Source organism: Bos indicus, chromosome 1 (assembly GCF_029378745.1).
Source record: "Bos indicus isolate NIAB-ARS_2022 breed Sahiwal x Tharparkar chromosome 1, NIAB-ARS_B.indTharparkar_mat_pri_1.0, whole genome shotgun sequence".
NCBI lineage: Eukaryota > Metazoa > Chordata > Mammalia > Artiodactyla > Bovidae > Bos > Bos indicus.
The window spans coordinates 46,593,330-46,611,876 of NC_091760.1; the positions used below are offsets into that span (position 1 = coordinate 46,593,330).

General features: G+C 34.6%; 1 protein-coding gene across 9 annotated transcripts in view; it reads right to left on the bottom strand.

Annotated features, from left to right (window-relative positions):
- SENP7 (SUMO specific peptidase 7) overlaps nt 1-18,547 on the bottom strand; it is a 170,808-nt gene that overhangs the window by 28,969 nt on the left and 123,292 nt on the right. For all 9 annotated transcript variants that reach the window (XM_070791352.1, XM_070791305.1, XM_070791208.1 and 6 more), the window contains 6 exons: nt 16,873-17,212; nt 15,328-15,485; nt 12,399-12,545; nt 6,390-6,423; nt 1,964-2,143; nt 263-525 (listed from right to left, as the gene is read on the bottom strand). In XM_070791352.1, the coding sequence (XP_070647453.1) occupies nt 263-525; nt 1,964-2,143; nt 6,390-6,423; nt 12,399-12,545; nt 15,328-15,485; nt 16,873-17,212 (1,122 nt within the window). The remainder of the gene's footprint in view (nt 1-262; nt 526-1,963; nt 2,144-6,389; nt 6,424-12,398; nt 12,546-15,327; nt 15,486-16,872; nt 17,213-18,547) is intronic.

Genomic DNA, 18,547 nt, shown 5'->3' on the forward strand with positions numbered 1-18,547 from the left:
TTTGTGTTTTCATTCATCTGTTCAGTTAATCACATGTATCAATACACATTAAAGGGTATATATCTTATTCTCTAGTAATAATTGCACGTATCATTACTGATTTTGTTGATCTGTTTCTAGCTTTGGCACTGGGAATTCCTTTAGGTTGGTTCCTGTGACCTTTGACAAAGCATAGCATTCTAAAATCATGCTAATTTCAATGAAAGAATTTTTATCCAACTGCTTCCCTCCCCCTCACTAATTACATTAATCATATGCTAACCTGAGACACAGATTTCATCTTCATTTCTTCAGTAGTAGCAGCAGGGAAAGAACAAGTTGAAGCACAGTAATAATGAATAAAAGAACTTTCTTTTGAAGACAGGTTCTGAAATAAAGGAAGTGCCTGAACCCAAGACAATGGATAAGAAAGCTCTAATTCTCCATTGGTTGTACTTATTTCTGTCATAATGTCTTTCAATTTCAATTCTTCTCTCTGTGAAATAGAACTGTGTAGCTCAAGGAAAATGAATTCAGTCGATTTTGCTATGAAAGAAAAAAAAATCGGTTTTTATTGGTAGTATTATTTTGCAAGGGGATTAAAATTAAAATAATTTGATTATTAGTAACAATAAGGATGGTATAAGGCTCAACAAACTATTTTGCATCATAGTTAATAACCCAGGCAAATTGAATTCCAAAACAACCATTAGTAGCCTAGAACCAAAACTCACAATTTTAGACTCCTACTGCATTAGAATACAAACTCCACAATGGTACTGTATTTCCAGTACCTGGCATTTATTAGATGTGAGCAAATATTTGTTAATGATTGAAATATATACATTATATACAAAACAGACAGCCAGTAGAAAACTGCTATATAGCATAGGGAGCTCAACCTGCTTGCTCTGTGATGATCTAGAGGGGTGGGATGGTGGGGTGGTAGGGAAGACCAAGAGGAAGGAGATATGCGTATACTTATGGCTGGTTCACATTGTTGTATGGCAGAAAAAAACATTATATTATAAAACAATTATCCTCCAATTAAAATAAACAATTAATTAAAAAAATTTGTTAATGAGTATGTGAATAAGTAAATGATGACTAAACAATTATTTTTCTCTAGCCTTCTCTATATAGCAAATCTGCTCATTAAAATTTTCATTCCAACACTTCCTTCAGAATCATCTTCTTTCATTAGTCATTTCAACAGTGGTTTCAAATGACATTCTCACCTCCCACAATGATTATAAATGGCTTGAGCATCTTCCCAACTCCTCTGCTATTGGATCATAAATTTCCCAAATTAATTTGGAAGCAATCAAGATAACAAAATAAGGAATTTTAAAGATTTAAAATTCAGATCATTACTTAACATCTTTAATATGCAAGGCAGTAGGAGGGGAAAAGGTAGAGAGATTAAAGAGATAAGAAAGAAATTTACTAATCTGATTTAACTAATTCTAAACCAGACTCCTTAGGAGTTGGAAACTAAACAAAGTTGGAAAATATTTCAAGATACATATATACCGATAGGAACATTGGAAAAGTATTCAATCCAGTCTTAGAAAAATGATACATAAGTAAGTATATCAAGTTTTCTTTTTTAGAAACTAAAGAAAATCTTGAAAGACTTCTGTATTTTATTTAACTTTGCCACTGATTAGTTCTGTCATAGGTCATTATGAAATCAGGGCAAGAACTCTTATGATAGGCAGCCAAGGATGTCAACTGACTAAAAGGTAAGGTACTGCTTTTATTTTAGAAGATAATTTTAATTGGTTGAGTAAAATTATAAGGAGAAATTATGAATAAAGTAATTTATCTTAAATAATATCAAGGGATAAATTATTTTTAATTCAGTGAACTTAATTTCAATTCAATGAAATGATTACATTCTACTAAATTATTTTAGAGGAAAATTATTTTATAGGAGTTCTCAGATAATCTTGACATTTAAAAGAAATCTTTTTATACTCACATTGCTGGCTGAATACAGAGTTTTCCAGTTGAGTCTGAATCTCCTGAAGATAATTTGAGGAGACCCAAAGAAAGAGGATAGCATGACTTTTTTTACTGTGATCATCATCTTTATTTTTCCATAATCCAAATCTCTTTAAATGTGTGGTATCCACTAGCAATGAAATCTCATGCACGGACACTGAAAAAAGTAAAAGATAACAAGGTAATAAATTAATCTGTTTAGGAATACAACACATGCACTGTATGACTCCTCTTTAACAATATATTTTTCAAAAAGAATTACATGCAATGTTTTTCAAAAATATTATTTATAGCACATTTCAATAAACTTGGCTGAAATACCTAAACACTATTATTAGAGTAAAAAAGATCATATAAATTAGAAAGGGCTAAATAATTATTAAATGGTAATAAAAAGTAGGAAGTTAGCCTCTCACCATTATATGATCTCAGACTATCTTATCAATGCAGTAAACTAAGCACAGTGTAACTAAGAAAATTATATAATTCTATTTTGGTCAATACTATCAACCAAGATTCCAAATGCTATCATAAGCCACTTAACACCTATTTCCCTTCTAAAACATTTATCCAAAGATTCTCAAGAGTAATATGAGCTTCTGAAGGATCTAGGATAATTTTTTTTTTGGAGGCACCGCAGTTTGCAGGATCTCAATTCCCCACCAAGGATTAAACCTGGACTATGGCAGTAAAATTAAATTATTTTTAATTAAAATTTTAAATTAAGAAATTAAAAGACGCCTACTCCTTGAAGAAAAGCTATAACCAACCTAGACAGCATATTAAAAAGCAGAGACATTACTTTGCCAACAAAGGTCCGTTTAGTCAAAACCATGGTTTTTCCAGGAGTCATGTATGGATGTGAGAGTTGGACCCATAAAGAAAGCTGAGCGCCAAAGAACCATGGTGTTAGAGAAGACTCTTGAGAATCCCTTGGACTACAAGGAGATCAAACCAGTCAATCCTAAAGGAAATCAGCCCTGAATATTCATTGGAAGGGCTGAAGCTGAAGCTCCAATCATTTGGCCACCTGATGCAAAGAACTGACTCACTGGAAAAGACCCTAATGCCAGGAAAGACTGAAGGCAGAAGGAGAAGGGGACGACAGAGGAAGAGATAGTTGGATGGCATCACTGACTCAATGGACATAAGTGAGCAAGCTTCGGGAGTTGGTGATGAACAGGGAAGCCAGGCATGCTGCAGTCCATGGGGTCACAAAGAGTCGAACATGACTGAGCGACTGGACTGAACTGAACTGAATGGCAGTAAAAGCCCAGAATCCTAACCACGAAGCAACCAGGGAATTTCTAGGATGAAATCTCTTAAAATTTTCCGAGGTTTTACTGCTCAAAATTTTGAGGTAATCTGAATTAACACTTTTCCCTTTCATTTAGTGAAAAGAATCTCCTGGAAGGACCTTATTTTGTAACTCAAAGACACATACAAAACTGGTGTAAAGAAGTCCTGAGGTCATCTGGTTCAACTGTGAGAAAACAAGTAGCTGAACTAGGAATATAAATATCAGTTAAGTACAATCCCAAGACTGTTACCTATCTGAAATAAATCTCTTACTACTCCTCCCCCTGTTTTTTCCTGGCACAGTGCTACTCAAAATGCAACATTCTCAGCTTGCAACATTGCCATCAGCCCGGAAGCAATTGGAAATACAGAATTCAGGCCCCACACTGGATATACAGAATCAAAATCAGCACTTAGAGAAAAATAAAAAAATAAACAGGTAATCCAGATGAACGTTAAAGTTTGAAAAGGATTTTACAATGAGCATTCAAATACTCATTAACTTGTCATCTTAATGTTTTCCAAGATAGCTATTCTATTCATTTTTTCTTTATTTCTTTCCCATTTCCTCCTTCCTTCCGCTATTCTTTTCTTCCATTATTTCATTTCTTCAGGTTTTTTCCTTGTTCTCTTTCTGGATTTCTATTTCTCTTCTGTGCCTGTCCATATGCATGCCTGCCTGACTTGCTCTCTTTCTATCCTGTCATGTCTTATTCTAACCTACCTCCCCTCTTCTTTTACTACTTACTGGCTCCTTTTTTTTTTTTTGTATGTCTTTTTTTAATTGAAATATAGTTGACATATAATATTAGTTTCAGGTTACAACATAATGGTTTGATTTTTGCATACATTATGAAATGATGACCATAATAAGTTTAATAACCATCTTTCTCCCTATAAAGTTATTATAATATTACTTACCATATTCCTTATATTGGAGATTATATTTCTGGGGCTTATTTATTTTAAATAAATTTATTTTGCCTTATTCACTTAATTTTGTCCAGCTCCCCATCACCCTCCTCTCTGGCAACTAGCTGCTTGTTCTGTTTATATATGAGTCTGCTTCTCTTTTATTTTTAGATTCCACATACAAGTGTGATCATACAGTATTTGTTTTTGTCTGCCTCATTTTGCTAAGCATAGTACCCACTAGATCCACCCATGTTGCCACAAATGGCAAGATTTCATTTTACAATGGTTGAGTAATATTCCATATATCTCGCATCTTCTTTATCCATTCATCTATCAATAGACACTTAGGTTGCTTCCACATATGTTTGCTTGGCTACTGTGAATAACGAATGCTGCAGTGAATACTGGGGGTGCATGTACTTTTTCAAAATAGTGGTTTGTTTTCTTAGAGTAAATATCCTGAAGTGAAATTTTTGGGTCACACAGTTCTATTTTTAATTTTCTGACCAACCTCCATACTATTTTCCATTGTGGCTGCATCAATTTACATTCTGAATGTATGCCAACAGTGCAAGAGGGTTTCCCTTTTTTCTGCATCCTTTCCAACACTTGGCTTCCCTAGTGGCTCAAACGGTAAAGAATCTGCTTGCAATGCAGGATACCCAGGTCTGATCCCTGGGTCAGGAAGATCCCCTGGAGAAAGGAATGGCAGCCCACTCCAGTATTCTTGCCTAGAGAATCTCATGGACAGAGGAGCTTGGCAAGCTACAGTCCATGGGGATGCAAAAAAAGAATCAAACATGACTGAGCAACTAACACTTTCCAACACTTGTTATTTGCTGTCATTTTGATGATGGCCATTCTGACCGCATGAGGTGGTATCTTGCTGTGGTTTGGATTTGCATTTCACTGACAATCAGTGATGTTGAGTATCTTTTCATGTATCTGTATGTCTTCTTTGGAAAAATGTCTGTTCAGGTCCTCTGCCCATGTTTTAGTTGTTTGTTCCATTGATGTTGAACTGTATGCATTCTTTATATATTTTGGATATGAACTCTTTATCAAATATATGATTTTCAAATATTTTCTCCCATGCTGTACACCTGAAATTAATATGTTGCATGTCATTTATACCTTTATTTTAAAAAAAGAATTTGAGAGGTAGCTCTGTTGCATAGATCTTTATCTACAGATTATAGCACTATCTTTTATGAAATTTTCTTTTGAATCACAGGTCTTTGTTTCTTCTAAATAGCTAATGTTATATTGTTCCATAATAACTTATTAAAATTTCCTAATTAAAAATATCAGGGTGTGTATATACACACACACACATATATACATATTCTAATATATTACATATGCCTTATACATTCTTACTACTTATAGTAGCTTCCTAATCATTAAATTTATTCTAATAATACATAGTTGTAGATTCTGTACATGGTATATGGGAAGAGTCCAACTAAAGTTACTTCAATCTCATCTTCAGTCTGGGGAAGGTTTCTTCTTCCCCAGTTCATTTCTGAAGTGCTATCTGTATATATTTTTCTTGCTCATTCTTTTCATAATTTATTCTCTAAAGAGACTGTTCTCTGTTGCTTATTATTAGTTCTCTTAGTGTTGTTTATTCTGAAAGGTTTTTATTTGGGAAGAGAATGAGAAACCTCAGTCTCCACAAATTACAGGTACATTTTCTAATCCACTTTGTACTTTATCTAATCCATTAGATAAAAGTGTACTTTATCCACTTTTTCTAATCCACAGGTACTTTATCTAATTCATTAGGTAACAAATGGTATAAATGCTCTTTCTTAATCCCTATGCAAAGCCATTTACATGGTTGTGTGCAACACTAAAAATTTTCTTCATTCTTAACTTACAGTTTCTATTTTCATCCATTTTTATATATCAAAACTCTCACTATAAAAACTATTTTTCTTATCCCTTAATATTACTTTAAGTCATTAAAATAATATACCATTTTAAGTGTTACAAAATATTTTAACTCCTTTGGAAGCTACTAAAATAGTGTTAGGTTGAAACACATTATTAATCTTACATTTATGCAAATTCTATAGTGGAAAAAAGTATGAAAAACTAGTTGCAGAAATACTTCAGAATTTTTGCTGACCAGTTTTATACTCAAAATTACAGTGAAAAGAGGTCATAAGACAATGATAGCTTACCTTGAAATGGGATCTTAATATACTTTGTTGTGAACTAAAGAAAAAACAAAAAAGCAAAACAGGAGTTACCACTCAAAATGTGTTACTATTCAAATTTTTCAAAAAATTGTTCTTCTTTAAACCACAAGTAAGTAATCAAAGTCTATGTACTAAAAGTCATAAATCTTTTCCTCTTAAACTAAGAAGATATTTCATTGTAAATACTTTGTCTTACAGAAGTTTAAGAACCCTGTGCAAGGAATTTAATTTTCAATATGCTCATTTATAAAACCAGTAAGACTATACGTAATATATTTTCAAAATGTTTCCAGAATATTTAAGGAAGAAATAAGATAAAGTCCAAAAGAACTGCCAAGAGACCTCAGAGTATCAATGATTTTGGTTAATTAACTACAAAGCAGAATTTGATTCTTATCTCTGTTGACATTCCCAGGATTCATTTTTCTTTGTTTCATGTTATACATTTCCTTCTGACTGAGATTCAGCAAGGTTCCCGCTCATTCCACTACATCTGTGCCAAGACACTAAATTTTCTCTAGGTATCTTTTGTATATATCTGATCTCCTTAATTGTTGATTTTATAATAAACTTTCAAGAGTTATGGAGCACCTAAATCTTACGTGTACCATCTAAAATAGAGGTCCCTTCAAGTCTGTCAAATTAATTCATGCCTATTGATTTGTTACTTGGTTAGGTTTCCCTTTTGATCAATACATTTATGAAACTGTTGACCAAATCAGGGATATAGCCTGTGAGCAGAAAACAAAATTTAAAATGGTGTTGGTACAGGGGTACCTAAATTAACTACCAACAAAGTTCCAAATAAGTAGCAAACAATGTTTGGTGAAACCACAGGTTTACTATGCCTCTTTTTTTTTCTAATTAAAAATTTTTTTCATGCTGTAGTTTCCCAAATATAAAACTCACATTTCATTGTGTTAAGTTAGCCACTAAAGCAAAATTTGAGCAAAAGGACAAATGGGGTTCAAATGTTGCCTCTCTTATCCCTACTACTTTTTATAAACAATAAGTAGGTAAACTTAGGCAACTTACTGAACCTCTCAGCTCTAGGTCAGAACATTAATCAAGAGGAGCTATCATCATTAGACTCTAGCATCTGATTCAGTATGTTATCTAATCTGATTTAGTCAAATACATCTTATTACTATGTCACTTTCATGTAACTGCTGTATATTTCGTGTATATACCCCTTGCTAAATTCTTTCTGACATGTTTCACTGGGTCATTAATCTCATAAAATATATCTTAGCAATTGTAAATAATGAGCTATAGAAAATGAATATAAGAAGTGTTTGCTATTAAGATTTTACAGTCATTACTATGAAATTATGAATTAGAAGTAGTACATCTATATATCTGGCTGCTGCTTTCTACATTATTGTTTCCTTCTCCCACCATAAGCAACCTTGTCCTATCAAAACTTTCAACTTGGCAAGAATTACATACTCATTTTGCCTTTTTCAATGACTAAGCCAACATGCAACCTTCCCAAAGTCAAAGCCCTGAATGCAGCAAAAAACTGAATCCCTAGTTAAGAAATCAGAAAGATGTTCTTGTGGCAATAAGGTAATCCCAAGTTCTCTGAAATCATACCATATCTATTTAAACTTAAAAATAAAGCTGAACATAAGAGATTTTTTGTAACTTCTAACAACAGCCAGTACAGTTTTTTTAATATATACTTAATAAACATTTTTCCTATTATTAACAAAGTTAAGATCTAAAAAATTAAATGTGCAGCATTCTCTACTGCAGCATTCTCAACATTATAAAAAAAAAAGGCAATAATAACTTAAATGTACCACTCTAAAATAATGGCTCTAACTTATATAAGAGTTTCCCACTACAGGTATTTCTCTAGTGCAGCTCAACTGTAACTGTCATGACAGAGAACAATATCTCCAGCATCCATAACAATACACAGCAGATACTCATTAAAGATCTGGAAAATGACTAAGTTTAATTCTCTAATATACTATCCCCTCCCAAAAAATAAGACGTTCTTTACCTTATAAGTTATATAGAATATGATAAACTCTGTCTGAACAAGAATATATATTAAGTTTTTTGAAAAGCTTGAAATTTTTAAGACTTTTACGTTTTTCCTGTTTTATGTTATTCATTATATTTTTCAACCTTAAAACTTCTTAAAATCCCTCCATAGTAACATAACTGTTTTAATTTTTGAAGAATTCCTCTCAACCTTTCTTCACACACATATATTTTACCTGCATATATTTACTTTAATTTACTAAACCACATTCCTATAATCAGACATTTAAGATTTTTTGTTTTTAATTAAAGTCTGCATTCCAATAGACATGAGACAAATGTTTAAGACCTGCTTTATGACATTTATTGAATATCTGCAGTCCTATATTACTTGTAATAGCAAAATACTGGGGACAACTGCAATGTCCAACAGTCAGGAATTCAGAACAATCCAATCATTCCAAAATAGGTAGGTGAATTAATTTAATGTGATTATGGTAAGTTAGAAAACAGTATGCAGAATGGACTGCTCTGGTGGCTCAGTGGTAAAGAATCTGCCTGCCAGTGCAGGAGATGCAAGTTCAGTCCCTGAGTCAGGAAGATCCCCTGGAGAAGGAAATAGCAACCCACTCCAGTATTCTTCCTGCGAAATCCCGTGGCCAGAGAAGTCTGGCAGGCTACAGTCCATGGGGTCACAAAAGAGTCAATTAAACAACAATATATAATGCTACATCCTTTGGTTTTAAAGATATACAGTTAATATGGAGAATACAGAATGATGTAGAGTTACTACTAATTGTCTCTGGATAAGCAAGATTACAGGTATTCTTCAAATTGTTCCTTTATTCATTTGTGGATTTCCCTGGTGGCTCAGCTGGTAAAGAATCTACCTGCAAGGCAAGAGACCTGGGTTTGATCCTTGGATTGGAAAGATTCCCTGAAGAAAGGAAAGGCTGCCCACTACAGTATTCTGGCCTATACAACTTCATGGACTGAACAGTCCATGGGGTGGCAAAGAGTCAGACACGACTGAGCGACTTTCACTTTATTCATTTGTAGTTTTTTGTTTGGTTTTGGTTTTTGCCCATAACAAGTCTACCTGAGTGTATAATAGCATAATTAATACACTAATTAATGAAAACCCACTGAGGAATATTTATGTTAAATTTTTCTCCCTTAACTAATCAGTTACTATAACATATTTAGGTTACCTAATTTTTGGCCATTACAAAGAACTCTACAGAAAAAACTGGTCAAACCTGGGTTTTAAATGAAAAAGCTAAAAAGTAAGGGGAAAAATTAAGAAAAAGTGAACAAAATTTCTTAAAGTAATTTTAAAAATCAACCTAGGCATATCAAAAGCATTAATATCTGAAAATTAGTGATCAGAGAAGATACATTTTAAACAGAATTGCTGTGATGTTTTCAATCAAAGCAATTTTAACTATATCATAAGCTACCACTATGGGTACTTCCCAGAATTTGTACACGGTTACTCTGTTGGGATAATAGAGTGCATGGTACATGGTCACCAAGTAAACATATACTTCACGTCTTAAATCATATACTGTCCTCTCTGTGATGTCTTCCCTGACTGCTCCAGCCAGAGGAAAGGAGAGATCATGTCTTAACATTTTTATATTCCCTACCCTATCTATAAGACAGTGAAATATTGCTAAATCTTCTAGGAAAATACTTGAATTATAATTTGATATAGTCAATTCAACTAATGTTTATAAGTGCCTATTTAAGTGTGAGCCATTTATGTAAAGTATAAGAGGGAGTAAAATATGGTTCCTCATCACAAGATGCTTAAAGTCTAATAGAGAGATCTAGGCAAGAATACAAACAAAAACACAAAGAATCAATCTTACAACAGATGTACAAACAAAGTGCTGTAAGTACACAGTAAAAGGAGAAGTTAATTCTGGCTAGGAAGAAGAAATCAGGAAAGGTTTTCGGGAAGAGGAGGTATTTCAGATAAGCCTTAAAATATTTTAACAGGCAGAAAAAAGTAGTGAGAAAATATAGAGAACTGAGCAAAATCTAGCATGGCTTTCATATATAAAATGTGAGGCATTAATATTGAAAAGAAAGTGGAAAAATAAGAGGAACTATTCCTGGATATCCTTAAAGTAACAAGTTTAGGAATTTGGAGAGCTCTGTTGTTGTTCAGACACTTGGTCGTCTAAGACTCTTTGCGACCCCATAGACCGCAGAGTGCCGCGCTTCCCTCTTCTTCACCATCTCCCAGAGCTTACTCAAACTCATGTCCATTGAGTTGGTGATGCCATCCAACCATCTCTTCCTCTGTCATCCCCTTCTCCTCCTGTCTTCAATCTTTCCCAGCATTAGGGTCTTTTCTAATGAGTCAGTTCTTTACATCAGGGGACCAAAGTACTGAAGCTTCAGCTTCAGCACCAATCCTTCCAATGCATATTCAGGATTGATTTCCTTTAGAATTAACCAGTTTGATCTCCTTGCAGTCCAAGGGACTCTCAAGAGTCTTCTCCAATACCACAGTTCACAAGCATCGATTCTTCAGCACTCAGCCTTCAGCACTCAAATCCACACGTGACTACTGGAAAAACCATAGTTTTGACTATGTGGACCTTTGTTGACAAAGCAATATCTGTTTTTTAATATGCTGTCTAGGTTTGTCATAGCTTTTCTTCCAAGGAGCAAGCATCTTTCTATTTCATGGCTGCAATCACCATCTGCAGTGATTTGGGAGGCCAATAAAATAGTCTCTCACTGTTTCCATTGTTTCCCCATCTATTTACCATGAAGTGATGGGACCAGATGCCATGATCTTAGTTTTTTAAATGCTGAATTTTAAACCAGCTTTTTCACTATCCTCTTTCACCTTCATCAAGAGGCTCTTTAATTCCTCTTCACTTTCTGCCATAAGGGTGGTACCATCTGCATATCTGAGGTTATTGATATTTCTCACAGCAATCTTGATTCCAATTTTGATTTTGGCAGCATGAATCCAGAAGATTCTTGCTTCATCCAGCCGGTATTTTGCTGGAGAGCCTGGAGGGCTGCAGTCCATGGGGTCGCAAAGAGTCAGACACAAGTGAGCAACCAAGCACAGCACTCTGCATATAAGTTAAATGAGCAGGGTGAGAATATACAGCCTTGACATACTCCTTTCCCTATTTGGAACTAGTCTGTTGTTCCATGTCCGGTTCTAACTGTTGCTTCTTGACCTACATACAGATTTCTCAGGAGGCAGGTCAGGTGGTCTGGTATTTCCATCTCCTTAAGAATTTTTCACAGTTTGTTGTGATCCACATAGTCAAAGGCTTTAGCATTGTCAATAAAGCAGAAGTAGATGTTTCTCTGGAATTCTTTTGCTTTTTCTATGATCCAACAGATGTTGGCAATTTGATCTCTGGCTCCTCTGCCTTTTCTAAATCCAGCTTGAACATCTAGAAGTTCTCAGTTCACACACTATTGAAGCCTAGCTTGGAGGATTTTGAGCATTGCTTTGCTAGTATGTAAAATTAAAGCAATTGTACAGTAATTTGAACAATCTTTGGCATTGCCCTTCTTTGGGGTTGGAATGAAAACTGACCTTTTCTAGTCCTGTGGCCACTGCTAAGTTTTCCAAATTTACAATAATTTAAACTCAGTTTATAATAATTTAAATTAATAAAATAAGATTCACTCTTTTTGCTATCAATTATACTCCAAAGAAATATTTACTTTACCATCAAATAAGTGTTAGAACCCAAAGAATATCAGTGTTGCACATGATTCTTTTCATACATAATCTTCATTAGAGTAGTCAGATTAGAGACATGATTTTAGGGCATTCCTCTACAGTTTCAAAATTTCCTATTTAAAGATATGTTTCAAAACAGATATATTAACATATTCAAAATGTCCTATATAAACTAATATCAATTCCATTTTCATTTGCACTAAAGAGGCAATCTGAAAATTGACCTTGCCCAAAAGCAAAACTAAAGAAAAAATATATATACTTACTGTAACACAACCTTTAGAAGCTCCTTTTATTTTACCAATATAAACAGAAGTAAATATAAAATCCAGTTGTAGATCCATCTCATTCTTAGGTATAAGACAGGAAATGTTTTCCATGACAGGATTATATGAACATAATTCAGATGAAGTCTATCAACAAAAAAATTATAAAATGCATGTAATGCTAAGTATTATATAAATGTTGACAATGATTTTTTAAGTCATATACGTCTTTAAATTATCATTAATGAGTTTGTGAAGGATTTTACACTGTTCTTACTGTCAAGAAACAGTTATCTAGATTTTTCCCTTAAAAAGTATGATTTACTTTGATAAAATTACTCTAGTTGAATTCTAAATTAATTCCATAGGGCCTACAATACAGAAATACATCCTTCTCTGTATCAAATTCATGATTTTAAATTCAGTATTCCCTAATGGGCTTTATTTATTTTTAACTCAACAAAAATAAATTAAGATTTATATAATGTTTAGTTTAACATGCGTTTTTAAATATCTCTTCTAGTCACCAGAACAACCCCATAGGGCAAGTTATTTTTTTATTTATGCATTTCATAAGTAGAGCTAATAGATGTTTGGACTGGTTAAGTGACTTGCTTAAAATAACACTGCTACTAAGAAGCAAAACTAAGACAAATCAGCTTTCTATCTGCAGGTCAAGGGATATTTCAAGCATATAAAATTGTTTCTATAAACCAAGATGATGCTGTTAGCTATTGCATTCTTAGTGCACAAGAAGGGATATAACTGCCTAAGAAGCACTGATATATCAAATCTATATGATTTACTATGTGCACTATGTCTCAAAAATCATTCCACTTCTCCTCAAAAAATTCACAACTCTGCTTTTAAGTTATAATAGACGACCAGGCAGTATCAACAGCAGCAATTTTCCATGATCTCTTCTGAGTTCTACAATGCTTTCAGATGACTTTTTCAATTCCATATTTGCATAGCTGTTGCACATTATGCCTCTTTAACCTTGATATTGCTAATGACCAAATAAACCACGAGTAGAGCAATTATTGGAGAAGGCAATGGCACCCCACTCCAGTACTCTTGCCTGGAAAATTCCATGGACAGAGGAGCCTGGTAGGCTGCAGTCTGGGGCTGCAAAGAGTCGGATACGACTGAGCGACTTCACTTTCACTTTTCACTTTCTTGCATTGGAGAAGGAAATGGCAACCCACTCCAGTATTCTTGCCTGGAGAATCCCAGGGACAGGGGAGCCTGGTAGGCTGCCGTCTATCGGGTCGCACAGAGTCGGACACAACTGAAGCGACTTAGCAGCAGAGTAATTATGCATGGGTATTCACTCCCCTACCTCTAGAAAACGCTGATTAATCTTCACCTCAAACATGCGCTCTACTCGTTATTTTTAATCCAGCTCACAATGCCATTTATCTGCTTAACAGAATTTTTTATCATTCTCATCTTTTATTGTTTACTGTACTCTTCTTATCCCTTAAGCAAAAAAGGGGGAATCTAATCAACTACAGATGGTTCTAATTAGTCAAATAACTGTGTGTTTTAAGTGATAAATTGAGAAGAGGAGTTATAAAAAATTCCTTATTGGGTCTCACAATTGGTAAAGACTAACTGCCTTTTAAAAATGGTCAATCCATACTTCTAACAACTTCATTTAAAACTGGAAACAAGGAAGGGTGCAGAGGTATATTCTGCCTAACAGATCTTGGTAGATCTCTATGTTATTTACTGCTTGGCTGTGATCATATGTTGTCAGCTCTACAAGGGATATAATTTTCCTTTAACATGATCATTTCATACTGCACTGTTAATTTACATGCTGCCAAGGGAACTGCAGTTCATTTAGAATTTTGAACGCATTATCAACACTTTTAATTACAAATACAGCTACACTATCAGGTAGGCTGCTGGCCCAGATGGGCAACAATTGCTACATTTTAACAAAAATTCACAACACAACTACTGAGGTGATTTCTGTATGAAGTAACAAATGCAACAGAAACACCCATGAAATAATAATCAACCTATCAGACTGTTTTCATTGAACTGACTAAATTCTTCATCACACTCTACAGAATAACAGTCTTTGCATTATTCAAAAACAATTAACATAAGTTAACCATAATTCTGCACTGGTAGTGACTGACAATCATTTCTTTAAAACAGGAAAATCAGAAGCTGATAATATGAATGAATACCGACAATAAATAACTTGAACCTTACTTTAGAGCTATACTCTTCTAAGACGTATGTCAAAAACACCACTGGCTGACATTAAACCAACACACACTTCCACTTCTGTAAGAAGGAAGAGACAAAGGACTTATCAAACTGATAGGTTTGTGACACTTTTCTAAATGCTTTCATATGTTGTTTCATTTAATACTCAAAATAATCTTGTGAAATAGGTGTTATCACTCTCATTTAGTATATAAGTAAACAGGCTTAAAGTTAAGGGACTTGTCCAAATGGCAGATCCAAGATCTGAACACAGCTCTGTATAGCTCAAGATGTCAGGTTCTTTCCTCTATATCACGCTTTTTTAATAGCATGTGAGGAAAAGGAATAATTCCACGTAGCCCTTGTACTACAAAACTACACAAATACCAGAAACCATTTCATTCTATAAAATATTTTGATAAAGTACTTAAATGTCCAATGAGAAACCAAAAAGAGAATATTTGAGTCAGAATATTTAGACTGAAAAAATAAAACTGACCAAAAGAAAAATGATATTAAGCCTTTCACTTCAAAATAAAGACAATTATATGCTTCCCTCAAACTAATACAAAAGTTATCTTAGAATTCAAACTAAGAAATATGTTATTTTTACATAATATTCTGCTTGATGAAACAAAAAAATAGTCATTAGCCAATAGTGTATATTTCACTGTTAATCTGTGAGAAGACAGAAATAAATTACCTGTACAGACTCACAAGTAATCAATGGTAGTTCTGACACTACTGGTTCAGAAGTACTCTCACTTTCATGAGAAATGGCATCATCCTGCTTAGGCTGTAATTTAAGAATTTCTGAACTTTTCTGTTCAGTGGGTCCTTCTTCATCACTAGAAACAACAACTAAAATGGAAAAATGTACTTTTTTTAATGTGTCACAATAATCACATATAAAAAGAGAATTTTCTAACTCATGCAATGTATCTTTAATAATTCCACTGAACTGAATAATCTAACTTTATTCAGTTTCGATAGTAGCCCATCATTCATTATCTGATTTATGCTGCTACTGCTGCTGCTAAGTCGCTTCAGTCGTGTCCGACTCTGTGCGACCCCATAGATGGTAGCCCACCAGGCTCTGCTGTCCCTGGGATTCTCCAGGCAAGAACACTGGAGTGGGTTGCCATTTCCTTCTCCAATGCTACTTGCATACAATGTTTTCACATCAGTGCTATTATTTGGCAGTTATCTGCAACCTTACTCTCTGGAGGAAGAAGGTATTTTAAAATAGATAAAGCCATTAGGATAACTTAGGAACAGATTCTAGTTCTAATAATATATTATTGCCATCATTCTCGGAGAAGGCAATGGCACCCCACTCCAGCACTCTTGCCTGGAAAATCCCATGGACGGAGGAGCCTGGTAGGCTGCAGTCCGTGGGGTCGCTAAGAGTCAGACATGACTGAGTAGCTTCGCTTTCACTTTTCACTTTCATGCATTGGAAAAGGAAATGGCAACCCACTCTAGTATTCTTGCCTGGAGAATCCCAGGGACGGGGGAGCCTGGTAGGCTACCGTCTATGAGGTCGCACAGAGTCGGACACGACTGAAGCGACTTAGCAGCAGCAGCAGCCATCATTCTAAATTGTACTTTAAGTCCTGTTACATTAGTTTCTTCTAGGAGGAAGAAATGAATGGCAAGGGAAAAATGTGGGAGACTAGTCACTAGATATCCTTTAGAACCTTTTTTGTACCATGTGACTGTATCAAATACTTGAAAATTAAAATCAAAATTAATGACAATAAATAAATAGCACTTAAACTCTCTGTACTTCAGTTCAATCAATCAAAATGACAATAATGGTCCTTACAGATTTGTGCCCAAAAAACCCCAAAAAACTGATGAGATACTGATGAGTACACTAATAAAAAAAAATTACTTCTGCTTCCAAGTACTCCATTCCTTACCTAAATCAATACTACAAAATTAATGACATCCCAAAACTCCAAGTCTTTTTTTTCCTGAAGGTAATATATTCCTGAATATATTTCCTGAAGGTAATATATTCCTGAATATATTTCCTGAAGGTAATATATTCCTGACCTGAAGGTAATATATTCCTGAATATATTTCCTGAAGGTAATATATTCCTGAATATATTTCCTGAAGGTAATATACACGGATGTAATAAATAACACAGTGCCTCAGCAAAATTTCTTTGACAGAAGAAATAAAACAACTAAGCAGAGTAGAGACAATTAATAGCTTTTATTATCCTCATGTTACTTACTTGGTTCAGCAGAGATAAATGATAGGTTCCCTTCACTGTGTTCACTTAAAACAGGTTTTTCTATTGTGTTCAATTCATTCTCATCCTTCACAACTAGAGTAGAATTCCCCACAGTATCAGAGGAAATAGAGCTCTCAAAAGTTTCCATGGCTGAACATCCAGAGGTCATTTGAGGAGAAGCACTCAAAGCCAACTCCTGACCACAATCTGAGGGTAGTTGAGCAAAATCACTTTCTATGGATTCATATGTAACTTCTTCAAACAGTTTTGGATCCTCATGATAGTTTTCACTTGACTTTTCCAACTCAGTGAATACTGCTGGGTCATTTTCTTGCTCTTTCTGAACATAAATAAATGCATATGAAAATCAGCATTTTTCAAATTTAGCTAACATGAAGAATCTTTTTTAAGTTTAAATTCCTATAAAAGTAAAAATACTATATCATTTCTATAATTATAGGAATAGAAAAGTACACAATTACACTATATTACTTGCAAAAGTCTCTCAAGTATTAATATACAGATATAAAGCTTGGTCTATCCAATCAGATGCCTAAATAGTTTTTAAAAGGATGGGAAGGGGAAACACCCATATTTACAAGTGGTTCAGAAGGGTCCCACAATCTAAGTCAACTTTAAATAAGAGAAAAATTTTTTACAGCTTTACTTTGCAAAAGAGGCCATTTGACATTATGTGACTTTAGTTACAAGAGCAAAAAAAATAAAAACTTAGGATAACAATATGAAAAATTAAGAAAATCAATCACTGCCTTCATATCTCTCAGTTCAGTCGCTCAGTCATGTCCAACTCTTTGTAACCCTATGGACTGCAACACATCAGGCCTCCCTGTCCATCACCAACTCCTGGAGTCTACTCAAACACATGTCCATTGAGTCGGTGATGCCATCCAGCCATCTCATCCTCTGTCGTCCCCTTCTCCTCCTGCCTGCAATCCCTCCCATCATCAGGGTCTTTTCCAATGAGTCAACTCTTCGCATGAGGTGGCCAAAGTACTGGAGTTTCAGCTTCAGGATCAGTCCTTCCAATGAACACCCAGGACTGATTTCCTTTAGGATGGACTGGTTGGATCTCCTTACAGTCCAAGGGACTCTCAAGAGTCTTCTCCAACACCACAGTTCAAAAGCATCAATTCTTCGGCACTCAGCTTTCTTCACAGTCCAACTCTCACATCCACACATGACCACTGGAAAAACCATAGCCTTGACTAGACAGACCTTTGTTGGCAAAGTAATGTCTCTGCTTTTGAATATGCTATCTAGGTTGGTCATAACTTTGTTTCAAGGTGTAAGCGTCTTTTAATTTCATGGCTGCACTCACCATCTGCAGTGATTTTGGAGCCCAAAAAAATAAAGTCTGACACTGTTTCCACTGTTTCCCCACCTATTTCCCATGAAGTGATGGGACCGGATGCCATGATCTTCGCTTTCTGAATGTTGAGCTTTAAGCCAACTTTTTCACTCTCCTCTTTCACTTTCATCAAGAGGCTCTTTAGTTCCTCTTCACTTTCTGCCATAAGGGTGGTGTCATCTGCATATGTGAGGTTATTGATGTTTCTCAAGGCAATCTTGATTTCAGCTTGTGCTTCTTCCAGTCCAGCGTTTCTCATGATGTACTCTGCATGTAAGTTAAATAAGCAGGGTGACAATATACAGC